The sequence below is a fragment of the Geotrypetes seraphini genome, chromosome 5 (assembly GCF_902459505.1).
Source record: "Geotrypetes seraphini chromosome 5, aGeoSer1.1, whole genome shotgun sequence".
Taxonomy (NCBI): Eukaryota; Metazoa; Chordata; class Amphibia; order Gymnophiona; family Dermophiidae; genus Geotrypetes; species Geotrypetes seraphini.
This window is the reverse complement of record NC_047088.1, coordinates 30,808,021-30,821,246: the sequence shown is the minus strand read 5'-3', so window position 1 is coordinate 30,821,246 and position 13,226 is coordinate 30,808,021. Positions and strand designations below refer to the sequence as shown.

Here is a 13,226-nt window from a genome sequence, read left to right as displayed (position 1 = left end):
CCCAGGGTGAGATACAAATAATCTGCCTGATACTTGCAGCATAATGGGGGAAATTCTAGAAACGGCGTCCAGCGCCTACGTTAATTAACAAACGCTAATTAAAATGGCATAAAATGGCACCGTAAAGCACCTGCTGGCGCCTAAATAATTTGCACCAGAATTGTTCTACATAGGTGCTTTAGGCCGCCGAACGCCACAATGGATGTGGCAAATGCCAGAAGTAGTTTTAGGTGGCCTAAGTTGGCGCGATTCCCAGCAACGGTAGGCGCCAGAAAAGTAGGCCCAGAAAACCCTGGCTTACATTTCTGGTGCCTATCTTCCACAAAGGCGCAATTCTATATAGAGCGCAGTTGCGTGAATGACAACAAATAGCAGCCGCCTTGTAAGTGGCTGCTCATTTCTGCGCCCTATAGGGCATCTGGGCCAATAAGCACAATTACCCATTAAGCATAATAAACATAATTGCCATACTATCTTTGCAATATAAATTATATGCGGAATAAAAAGCATGATGTTAATTCTTGCCATTATAATGAAGATCGCTGGTAGGTATGTACATAGAAACAAAAGAGACTGGAAAATGATGTTCTTGATGCAGGCTTTATTTATCGAAATACTGTATAGGTCAATAACAATCCACATGTATCGTGGATGAAAAAGGATCCAACACGGTCCTGTTTCGGCAAACACGTCTTCTTCGGGGACCCTAAGGAATGGTTTTAATCCAGAAATACAGATGTGGAAGAAGCAAACATAAAACCCCCAGGCATAAAAGTGTTGCTGATTACATTATGGGCACAGATCGCACTGGCGTTCATTCCACCACATTCTGTACTAGGCACTTCGCCACACAGGTTTAGTTTGTAATCGATACCCTTATCTGTATCGATGGCATCCCATGTATAGCCACACAGCTCCGGAAAGAGCAGACTCTGGGCCACAGCTTCTACAGGCAGGTGTGTATACATCATATATTTGCTATGGATAATATTAATGGTATTACTGTACATAGACTGTAGAGATAAAAACGATAAAATAGAGATCAAGTACATTGCGTTCTTATTAGCGAATTTGCTTATTCATGTAAAATAAAGTGTAACCCATTTTCACTATTCACGGTCATACAGAGAATATTCCCATGAGGATGAAGATATCCATACAGCTGTGTGTATTTTTACATCAAAAGATTGTTTTTACAAAAAAGAGTATGTAAACATTGTGATCCTGGTCGTTGGAGAGATTCTGGACCCCTGTTTGGGGCAATCTGTCCCATGGAGCCCGGAGTGCTCTTCTGAATTTTTGACACTGGAGTGCTTGGGAGGGGGGGTGGGATGGGGGGAGTGTGGTTTTGGTTTGTTCTCGTTGGATTCTTATGGTCTACGCGAAGAAACCACGCAGTAGACTTTCTCATCGTTTACTTTTTTCAGGTTGTGAGGTGTTTCAGCTTGCTGTATTATTTGTATTGGGCATAAATTTTCTAAATTAAAATATTTTTAAAAAAGAGTATGTATAAAATACATTTATAACATGCAGAATATAATAAGCAAGCTGTTCTTTTCAAGAATGGTACACAAAATGATAACTTTATGGTATTAGATAGCAAAAAAGTATAGGCCCTAACCCTTTTTTTTTTTCTCCATAGGATCAATGATTCCATATTCACATTTTTGTTATTCACAGGGTTTCCTAGAAACTTAACCCCAGCAAATAACAAGACCACACTGTAGACACAAAAATCAAAACAGAAACATAACGGCAGATAAAGGCCAAATGGCCCATTCAGTCTGCTCATCCGCGGGATCCACATCTTCTACTCTCCCTAAGGGAGTACACCTCCTGAATGAGTTGCCCGCACTGATCCTGACCTTTTTACTTTTCCCTTTAATTAAGCACTATTGTTTAACTGAAAGGCAACTAAACAAAAGAGCAGTTTCTAACTACCTAACTGAAAAGACCTTTGTAAAAAAATATGCTCTGTAGAGCTACTTTTTCTAGCTGTTCTTTAATGTAGTGTTAAACGCTAAAGAAAGACTTTCCTCAACTGCTATCTGTGTGAAGACCAGCAGATCGCGTGCAGAAGCCACAGCTTGTAGCTTTGCCAAGAGAAGTGCGGCTGGGAGGAGAGAGCCGGCCAGAGGAGGTAAACACGGAAGGCACGAATTTGGGATGTGGTACTGAAGGGGATGACGAGGGGCACATTGGGACATGGCAGGGAGGAGGAAGAGGGACTGCGTTAGCATAGGAAGGGAGAACCAGGGTTGCATTGGGACACAGAAGGAATGGAGGGGGCACAAACTTTGGACAAAGAATAGAAAAAAGGAGGGAGGGAGCATGAACATGGGACACAGAATGGAGTGAGGGAGGGGAGCATAAACTTGGACATATGTAAGAATGGAAGAAGTGAAGGAAAGAGATGTTGAGGTGGGGAGGGAATAGAAAGGGAGAATTGTTGGTTTTGGGTGTCTGAGATTGAAATAGAGATGGTGCTCATGGGGAAATGAAGAAAGCAGGTGAATTGGGTATAGGGAGGGAGAAAGAAATATTGGACACGCTGGTGGGAGAAGCTTGAGGTACAGATGTATGGAGAAGAGTGAGATGAGAGGGAGAAATGTTGGATGTGGTGGTGGAGAGGGAACAGTGGGACTGATGAAGAACACAAATAAGTGTAAACCTCCTATCTTTTGTTTCTATTTAAACTACAGTACTTTATTTTGAGGACTTTGTTTAATGTTTTTATAGACTGTGTACTGTACAGGATCCAAGTTACATACAAATTCAACTTAAGAACAGTTTAAAAACCGGAACTCATTCTTAACCCGGGGACTGTCTATATATGATTCTTCTCTTGTACTGTTTAGTTACTGGGATTTAAGAGAGGATTGGACATTTTCCTGCTGGAAAAGGGAATAGAAGGGTATAAATAGAGGATTACTGCTCAGGTCCTGGACCTGTTGGGCCAACGCGTGAGCGGACTGCTGGGCAAGATGGACCTCAGGTCTGACCCAGCAGAGGCATTGCTTATGTTCTTATGTATATTTCTGATACTATAATCATGTCACTCCTATTTCAGGTATTCAGTTTGCTATCTCCAAATCGACTTCATTGATTGTATTTATGCATGCGTTTGATCATTTCACTATTGCAATTCTGTTAACAGACTTGTATGTTTTCTGAGAAGCTATAACTGCTGGACTCCGCCTGGGTGAATCTCTTCATGAAGGTGGTTCATACATTCCAATACAAGGCAAGGAATTTGGACTTAACTCAAGCTGGGTTTTTTTTTCAGTAGTAACTCAAGGAAAGTTACATTTAGTTGCAGTAGGCACTTCACTGCCCCAGGGAGTTCACAGTCACTCCCTAAGGCAATAGAAGGTTAAGTAATTTGCCCAAGACTACAAGGAACAGTGGTGGAATTTGAACTCTGGCTTTCCTGGTTCTCCACCCATTGCTCTAACCACTAGGCTATTTCTCCACTCTCCACTGAAAAACAGAGCCATTAATTAACCTACAGTTTTGAAAAAAAATTGTCTATAGGAAGTAACAGACACTGGTAATTACTGTAGTGCAGGGGAAGCTTAGCATAAATGCAATTTATTTTTCTTTTAATGTTCTTACAGTTACTATTCCTTCTAAACTGAAAGGGTGTCTTCCGACTGCATTACTATCCATAGGGAGTGGTGCTTCAATATTGTGCTTTTAGTCTCTAGGGATAGGCAGGTTCCCTGGAGTCCTGCTGAACTTGCCTGTCTCTCACTATTGAAAATGTGATAGTGAAACAGCTCCCCCCACTGGCAGGACTGTAGATGGAGGACTCCTGCTCAGCTTAGAGGGAAGAGTGCTTACAGTGTGCATGTACAGAAGGTAAAGGGAAGAAATGTGTGATGTTTAGACATTGGGGAAATTCGACAAAGGTACAATATTTAGCCAAAGACAAATAATTATAATTAAACTCTGGAATTCATTGCTGGAGAATGCAGTGAAGGCAGTTAGCAGAGTTAAAAAAAGCTTTGGATAACGTCCTAAAAAAGAAGTCCATTAGCTTTTATAAAGATGGATTTGCAGAAACCCACTGCTTATTCCTAGGATAAACAGAATAAAATCTGTTTTACAATTTGAGATCTAGATAGGTACTTGGGACCTGAGTTGGCTGCTGTTGGAAACAGGATACTGGGCTTGAGGGACCTTCAGTATATCCCAGTATGGCAATGCTTATGGTATTATGTTCTTACGTGAGCCAAGTATAGAACAATCAAGCCATTGTGACATCACTGATGAGGTTGGTTCTTAGGCATTGGTGGAATGAGGCATTATGACATCATAATCTCAGCTCTAGAATGTTGCTACTCTGAGTTTCTGCCTGGTATTTGGGACCTGGGTTGGCCACTGTTGGAAACAAGATACTGGTCTTGATGGATCTGCAGTCCGCCTCAGTATGGCAATGCTTATGTTCTGAAATAATGTGGTCCAAATCATTCTGGCCTGTGAACTATTTGATATTAAGATGGACATAATACTAAAAGGCGGGCTCCATTCAGCAGAGTGTACATCCTCATCTTACAGATTATACAGATTATATTCTAGAAAATGAGCATTGAAAAACAGCTCCCTTCACACGCTGCAGGATGTTCACTGATTTTAGAAAGAGGAGAGGCAGGCACTGGCCACCATCCTGATACCAGAAAAACTGAAGGTGTTACGACTGTGCTTCTAGGCCAGTGGTCTCAAACTCAAACCCTTTGCAGGGCCACATTTTGGATTTGTAGGTATTTGGAGGGCCGCAGAAAAAATAGTCTATGTCCTACCAAAGAAATGACAACCTTGCACGAGGCAAAACTCTCCATAGTTTACAAATCTCTCCCTTAACTGTTAAAGGAACCACAAAGAGCCCCACCTCATGCAAAACCGTCATCTCGTCAACAAGACATCAACCATCCCTTCCTCAGGATAATGAACAATTAGGCTTCCGAGCTCTGCTCAACTGATAAGTCTCTCCTATCTGTGTCCTTCTCTTCCTCTGTCAACTCCAGACTCCATCTTTTCTGTCTTGCTGTGCCATATGCCTGGAACAAACTGCCTGAATCCCTACAGCGGGCTCCATCTCTGGCAGTGTTCAAGTCCAAGTTAAAACTCAACTCAACTCTTTGAGACTGCTTTCAACTTCTAACGCTCCTCCTTGGGTTCTGCATCCTCAACTTTCTATGTCATGTCTGTCTGTCCAAGATAGATTAAGAGCATAAGAATAGCCTTACTGTGTCAGACCAAAGGTCCATCAAGCTCAGTAGCCTGTTCTCACGGTGGCCAATCCAGGGCACTAGTACCTGGCCAAAACCCAAAGTGTAGGAACATTCCATTCAGAATCCTAAAGAATAGCAAGATTCCGGAATCCCAGAGGATAATAAGATTTGCTTTTTTTTCTGGCTCCCTGTCCCCACCCCACCTTTCTTTCTTTCTTTCTTCCTTCCTGCCCTCTCCCATGCCACCGCCGCCGCGGAATAGGCTGCTGCTATCGGGAACAGGCCATCCCTGCTTCTCTTCTGCACGGAGCCGACCAACTCTCGCTGCCCTATGTCAATTCTAACGTCGGAAAGGACGTTCCGGGCAGCCAGGCAGCGATTGGCTAGCCAGAACGTCCTCTCGATGTCAGAATTGACGACGGGCCGCCAGAGTTGGTCGGCCCTTCAGGGAAGAGAACAGTGGACCGCCCCCCCCCCTTGGTACGCCACTGGAGCAGCAGCGTGTCTGGCCGGCTCGTTCGTTCAAAGCCGCAGGTGGCAGCTATTCGCGCCTGCGTCTGAAGCCTCTCTGATGTTGTGACATCAGAGAGGCTTCCGATGCAAGAGTGGATAGCGCAAGGAGCCGCCAACCCGCGGCTTTGAGCGAATGAGCCGGCTGCTGCTCCAAAAGGAAGAGAATGATGGCCTCCAGACCGCGGACCGCAAATAAAACCTGGAGAGCCACATGCGGGCCGCGTGTTTGAGACCACTGCTCTAGGCTGTCCTTCATGTTGCAAGGTCTGCCGATGTAAAGAAGAGCCAGTTGCACAAGTGCTGAGCACAGACTGTTAAAAATTGGAGCTGCTTGGGTTTCTAAGCAATCACAGGAACGGGCTTAAGCTGGCTCTCGGTACTGCAGACTGCAAGCGAGAATTGCATCCTTGGACAATCTTTAGGCTCGGAGGGTCATCAATCATGGTGCATTGCTGCTGACCAAGGGACCACGCCACAGAGTTCAGGAACTATTCACATCCTGCTTTTTTAAAATTCTTTTCAGCTACTCCGTGCCAAAAATACTGTCTTAGTTTTCAAGCCAAACAAGAATCTCCTCAGAGGAAAACGCTGTACTGCTATCATATGATGTATCATGTTTTTTCTTTCAACAGAGAATCATGTGCTGCCTTTCTTGGCGTCCTGAGTTCATCTTTCAATTCTTCTACAATCTTAGAAGGGAAGGGATTTTGTATTTAGCTCATGCCTTTTTCAGTAGAAGCCCAAGGAAAGTTGGGATTCAGGAACAGTAGGCATTTCCCTGTCCCTACAGGGCTTATAATCTAAGAGGTTTGACATTCATAACAATTTAACTGAGCAGAAGAGATGTACTGGATTTGGATTTTGAATTTAGCTCAAGCCTTTCTCAGTCATAGCTCAGTTTGTAGTCTGTTATTGAGAAAGACGTGGGGGAAACCACTTCTTGTCCTGGATCAGTAGCATGGAATATTGCCACTCCTTGGGTTTTGGCCAGGTACTAGTGACCTGGATTGGCCACCGTGGGCTTGATGGACCATTGGTCTGACCCAGTAAGGCTATTCTTATGTTCTTATTATTGAGAAAGACATGGGGGAAGCCACTGCTTGCCCTGGATCGGTAGCTACTCTTTGAGGTTCTGGAATCTTTTGTTGCTCTTTGAGATTCCAGAATCTTGCTATTCTTTAGGATTCTGAATGGAATGTTGCCACTCCTTGGGTTTTAGCCAGGTACTGGATTGGCCACCGCGAGGACGGGCTGCTGGGCTTGATGGACCATTGGTCTGACCCAGTAAGGCTATTATGTTCTTATGAGATAAAATGAGAAAAAAAAGCATGAATACAAGAAAATAGAAACTTAGGAGGGTCCAAATTCAAGCGATTTAACCAGCCAGAAATGGTTCCTGGTCAGTTAAATTGGCTGTTTGAGACTAACCACCAATTTTCAGCAGCACTTAATCAGATACTGCTACTGTTTATAACCGGTTAGCACCAAACTCAAAAGAGGCTATTTTGGGAGTGTTTTGGGGTTGGAGTTGAGACTTGGCCAGCACCTGCTACCTGCCATGCAGTCCATTTTATTCTTATGGCCCAAACTCTGTAAATGGTGCCGCCAGTTAACGGGGCCATTTAAAATTAGTTTAATTGCCTTTAAATCGACACGATATTTGGTCGTGTCATTTAAAGCGCTGTGCTTTCAAGGCCCTGGCAATAGCCCACAAGAGAATTTACTCCACCACCCCCTCCTACATAAAATCCAAGCTTCCCATCTACACCCCCACTCGCACCCTCCGCTCAAAATCAGAGATACGCCTATGCACTCCCCCCGGAAGGTCCCTCCTCTCAGAAACTGCCCACAAACGATCCTACAGCCACTTCATTCCACATCTCTGGAACCAACTCCCCCCTCAACTCAGGCAACAGAACTCATTATTAACATTCCGTAAAATGGTAATGACCCTCCTCTTCAACTAAAGACCCCCTCAGTCTACTCCCCCCCCTTAAGCCCCACCTCTCTCCTCTCTCCCCTGTCTATCTTCTCCCTAAATTTCAGTATAGTCCTCTCTTAGTCTATACTCTGACAAATTGTATCTAAACTCAAATAACTTGTACTTAAACTAAACTACTTATACTTAAACTCTACTCTTAATTTGCTGTATACTCCCTGTATTTAAATTACTACACAGTCTTGTATGTCCAAACATTTAAACCTATTGTACTTCTTATATGTCTAATTACTCTCCATTGTGTATGTTCACTTGTAGACCGTTCTGAGCTACTGGGAGGACGGGATAAAAATCTAAATAAATTAAAATCTCATTTAAAAAAAGACAGTGCCTCCACAAACAGTGCCAGAATTGTGACTACAAAGGTGCCTACTGGCGCCTAAGCGTCAAATAGGCATGGTTAACGCAAGAAGTACCCTTAGGCTTTGGTAGACGCCTCTGTAGTCACGATTCTCGTCACCCTGGCCTACATTTCTGGCGCCTATCTGTGACACAGCCACAATTCTATAAACGGCACCGTCAAGTGATTGACACGATCAACATTGCTTTTTGGGGGTGGCTGCCAATTGTGGCTCCAGTTATAGAATCCGTGCCTTAGCTTACGCTTAATCCGTTAGCCTGCCTTAGTAGAGGGACCTGTTTATGTGGTAATACATAGTCAGTGGTGTAGTGGGTGGGGTCCTACCCGGCTGTCATCTTGGTGGGGGTGCCGGCATCCATCCTCCTCTCCAACCCCCCCACTATTGCATGCGCGCCCCCTTCCCTTCTTTAATATTCCCGGCCTGAGCAGCAACCCCAACCTGCTACCCGCGCCAGCATCGGCTCTTCCTGTGATGTCACTTCTTGGACCCACCCCTAAGAAGTGATGTCAGCAGAAGAGCCGACACTGGTGCGAGGTATGGGGGAAAAGAAAGGAGTGCACGTGTGCAGCAGTGGGGAGCGGGGAAGGAGCGAATGGGGAGCGGAGAAGATGGAGGGGCTCTACCACCCTCGCCACTGTACATAGTCACTTAAGTCCTGAATATCGCACTTACCCAGCTACGCAATAGCTGGCTCTGGAAATCCAGACATTCCATGCTGGTGCCCAGACATGGCCTGGCATTGAATTTCCAGGGTTAATGCCATCGGTGGTCAGCAAAATGCTGGTCATCATCGGCTGATGTCAGAGAAGGGGCGGGACCGCCGGCAGAGGAAACAGCTGAGCTCGCTGGCATCCGGAAACAAGGTAGACAGCTTCTCCATGGGGGAAGAGGGGGGAGGCTTTGGGGGTGCGAGCGGTCCTTCGGGTGGGGGTACGAGCGGTCCTTTGGGGTGGGAGTGCGAGCGCTCCTTCGGAGTGGGGGTGCGGGTGCGTGCGAGCGGTCCTTCAGGGTGGGGGTGCGAGCGGTCCTGCGGGGGGGGTGAATCGGACGTCGGGGGGTGGGGCATCAGGCTTTCAGGGTAGGGACAGGACTTCAAGGGGAAAAGGAGAGTCGGGGCGGGCGAAAAGAGAGTCGGGGTCTCCAGAGAAGAGTCGGGGCTGATGAAAGGAGAGTTGGGCAGCATGCGCGGTATACGGGTGTATAAAAATTTCTGTACATAAATTTGTGTTTTCCGCGTGCTATACCCGTGTGCGCGTTTTACACGGGTGCAAGTTATCTACGTGAAAATACGGTATGTAGATCATTTATGTACTGTATCTAATGTTTCATTTATTGACCAGTAGTTATACAAATTATTCAGGTATTCAAGCATTATTCCCTAACTTTCCCAGCAGGCTCCCATTCTATCTAATGTACCTGGGGCAAGAGGGATTAAGTGACTTGCCCGGGGACACAAGGAGCAGTGTGGGATTCAAACCCACAACCTCAGGGTGGCGAGGCTTTAGCTCTAACCACTGCACCACACACTCCCAGTCCCTTCAATCAAAATCATCAACAAACAAAAATCAGATAAATAAAAATAAAAAAAAGGGGAAAAAGACCTCAGTTCAACTTCATAGGTCTATAAAAACTTCACTTAGTCCAATATACATTTCTTATATACAGTCCCAAAATATTTTTAGTATCCAGAGAAAACCAATCACATTATATATCAAGTATTGTAAAAATCTTATGCACAGTGAATGAATCAGAACTTAGCTGTGCTCCAGACTTGCTCGGTCCTCTCCTCCAACATTGCCAGGACCTGCTTTTCCAACTGGACCCACGCCAAGAATTCTGAATCACCCGACATAGACTTCCTGTTTCGCCAACGGCTGCTTCAGGGTTGCACTATCCACTAAGTACACATATACTTTTCCATCAAAATGACTTCTTCAAAAGAGCGTTCAGGCACACAGATGCCAAGAACACTATTCTTTCGGTTCTGTAAACGCCCCACCCCCTCCTGCCACCACAACATCAAAAGCCAAAATCCACTGCTGCAGTCCTTGTATGTTAATAAAATGCTGACCACTCAATTCGTGCATTCAGCCCATTCGGGCTTACTGTGTCCGATAAATAAATCCATCTTATTCCCGAGCGCATTGCTTAGAAAAATAAAGGAAGAAAACAAAAATAGAACACCAAGAAATAGAAAAATTTAAAAATGTTGTTGAATTGTTCTGCTGCAAATGAACAGGTGGTAGGGTTGAAGTCAGATTTGGGGGAGGGAGAGAGAGAAGTGGGAAGAATATGTCTGAGAAGGAGAGGGAGATAAAATATGTATCCTGTGTATCCCCTCCCCTAAATAATGCCAAACTGCGAGGGTGGCTAGTTTACCCTCTATATTTTTTGCCACCTTGCCAAATTAAGGGCCCCTTTTACAAAGGCGCGGTAGTGATTCCTGCACGGCAAATGCGACACAGCCTATTTAATTCTGTGGGCGGTGTCGCATTTGCCACGCCAGGACGGGCTGCCACAGCTTTGTAAAAGGGGCCCTAAGTAGGCAAACTACTGTACTACGTGATTCAATTAGAGGTCAAAGCTTCTAGTTTGGAACCAGATAAAGTGTGTGGGGGGGAAAGGGGGGTTCTCGTATCTATGGGAAAAATGTTTTTTACATTTAGCTTATGATTGGATGTTGTTTATCCTGACAAAAGGGAAACTAGGTTGAAATAATAATATAATGAATACTAGACTGCCATTTCCTGTTTCCTCTAGCTAGCATTCAGCGCATAAGAATACAAGAAATGCCATGCTGATGGGAAAACAATCACAGCTTCATGCATTTAACTGTAGTTTTCATCATAGCTGGGTCAACCTTCTCTAAATATTCACCCCCAGTTGGCTGACCATACTATCCAGAGAGGGGGTGGGAAGTGAAGCAAAGATTGCAGAGAAAAGGAAAAGGGGTTTGGTTCAGCCTGCGTTGGTCCGCATTTTTGACAGTGCTGACCTCTGCAAGCAGGATTAGGCCAGGATATTCAGTGCTGGTCACCTGTCTGGTCAATATTTAGTGCTGTACCTGGATAGCTAACCGGGCATAGTTTGGACTGCATGATATCAGCTCAGTTCAATGTATTTGCCATACTGTCTGCAAACAAAAAAGTTGACCCTGTTACAGCACCAAATAGAAATCAGACGAAGACAAAAAACTTGTGGAAAAGGCGATGTTCAAGATGAAGGCTTTATTTAAAAGTACACTTTAATAATCCACATAAAAATATCTAGGACCCAAAGCTTTGGGAACTGTGGACCCAACATGGTCTTGTTTCGACCATACAGTCTTCTTCAGGGGTCCTTCGACATACTGCCTTTCATTTCAATAGCAGAGTGGTTTACAATGCTAAGATCAGTAGTAAGGGGCGGGGATGGGGCAGTCTGCCCCTGGTACCATCTTGGTGATGGCGTGGGCATCCATTCTCCTCTCCGCCCCTCCTACTCCTTCCTCACCCCCCCACAGCACGTGCGTGCCACTTCCCTTCTCCCGTACTTATGTAACGTTCCTGGCGCAAGCAGCAACCCCCGACCTGCTGTCGCGCCAGTGTCGGCTCTTCCTCTGATGTCACTTCCGGGACCTGCGCCTAGGAAGGGATGTCAGAGGAAAGTCGACGCTGGCGCAACAGCAGCTTGGGGGGGTTGCTAGCGCCAGGAATGTTACAGAAGTACGGGGGAAGGGAAGCGTCGCACGCGCAAGCAGCAGGAGGGGGCGGGGAAGGAGCGCTTGGAGGTGGGCGGTGCAGAGAAGAGGGTGGGAGAGGAGCGCCACCGTCCCGGACGCCTGTCACCCTCGCTATACCACTGGCTAAGATCACAATTAACATGTAGAAACAGAAGACTAGATGCATCAGATACATACTCGTAGATTACAAGGATAGCAGGAAACAGATTTGACTACACAATAGCGGGTTTATTGGCTATACACTAAAAAAAAAAAATCCAACATGTCTGATCAGCTATCTGGACGGCACCTGATCCCCAGATAATTTCCAGATCTGTCCAACTCTGCTCCAGACCACCCTGGCACTAAATGGGTAGTTCTGTGGTGCTCAGTGCTAGTATTCAGTGGTCACAAACACCTGATAGAATCCCATAAAGTGGCAAGATTCTAAGCTACTTACCTCAAAGGACCAGTGGCGTAACTAGAATATTGGGGCCCCCCCCATATAATATTAAATAATTATTTAAAATGGGAGCCCGAGACTCCCGGGGTTTGTTAGGTTAGTTGGGCGGGATGGGAGGAGGGACGTAATCGGGTAAGGATTGGATGGTGGGCCTGTCAATTTAGGAATTTAAAATTGATTGGTGGGAGGCAGGGGAGGACGCGGGGGCGAGGTCATAAAGCCGGGACCCTGGAGGACTCGGCTCCTTTCGGGGTCCTCCAGGGTGGCTTTTCCCACCCGCCCGTTGTTTGTGGCAGATGTTGGTAGCTCGGGGGTGCGGATCTCCCGAACTACTGGGTCATGGGGTGATGAGCGTTTGGCCGGCGGGAAGCTGTGCCCGGTAGGTCAGGTGACCCGGATAAAAGGGGCATGAGGGACATGCCACCCTTCTGACTCTTGCTGTGGTGGCAGGGTCGAAGGCACTGAAACTATGCACTTTTGGTAGCTCGGGAGATCTTTTGATATGATGTTAATTGAAGTTAAGATATGTTTTATGTGTTATGGATTAAGAAACTGAGCTGCGGCTAATTTTTACCATCATAAAGACTGTAGTGTGTTTGTGGTAAAAGTGGGTGGGGGAAGGTTATGATGGTAAGGGGGTGGGTGAGAGTATATAGGCGGACAGCAGGGCCTATCTAGATCCCGCTATTAAAGATTATATACCGCCTAAAGTCTAGGCAGTTTACAAAACAAGACACAAAATAATTAATAAGAATATAACATAGACTCGTATACTCTTCTACATCCTGCACTACGAGAAGAAATATGAAGACTTCGAGAAAAAAAGTTTAACATAATGTAGGCATATTTAACTGAATATAGAGTTTCTTTGAAATAAGTTTTTCTACATCAAAAATTTAAGTTTTATATATCAGGGTGACATCAAGGGCTCCTTTTACCAAGGGCTCCTTTTATC

At 45.3% G+C, this 13,226-nt stretch overlaps 1 protein-coding gene across 3 annotated transcripts in view; it reads right to left on the bottom strand.

Annotated features, from left to right (window-relative positions):
• Positions 1 to 13,226, bottom strand: part of NRK (Nik related kinase) — a 277,334-nt gene that overhangs the window by 173,422 nt on the left and 90,686 nt on the right. Inside the window, exon 1 of one of the 3 annotated variants that reach the window (XM_033946126.1) lies at positions 3,616 to 3,684. The exons of the other annotated variants lie outside the window; for them this stretch is intronic. Within the exon in view, the coding sequence (XP_033802017.1) occupies positions 3,616 to 3,669 (54 nt within the window). The 5' untranslated portion in view covers positions 3,670 to 3,684. Of the gene's footprint in view, positions 1 to 3,615; positions 3,685 to 13,226 lie in introns of those variants that run through there. 3 annotated transcript variants of the gene reach the window in all.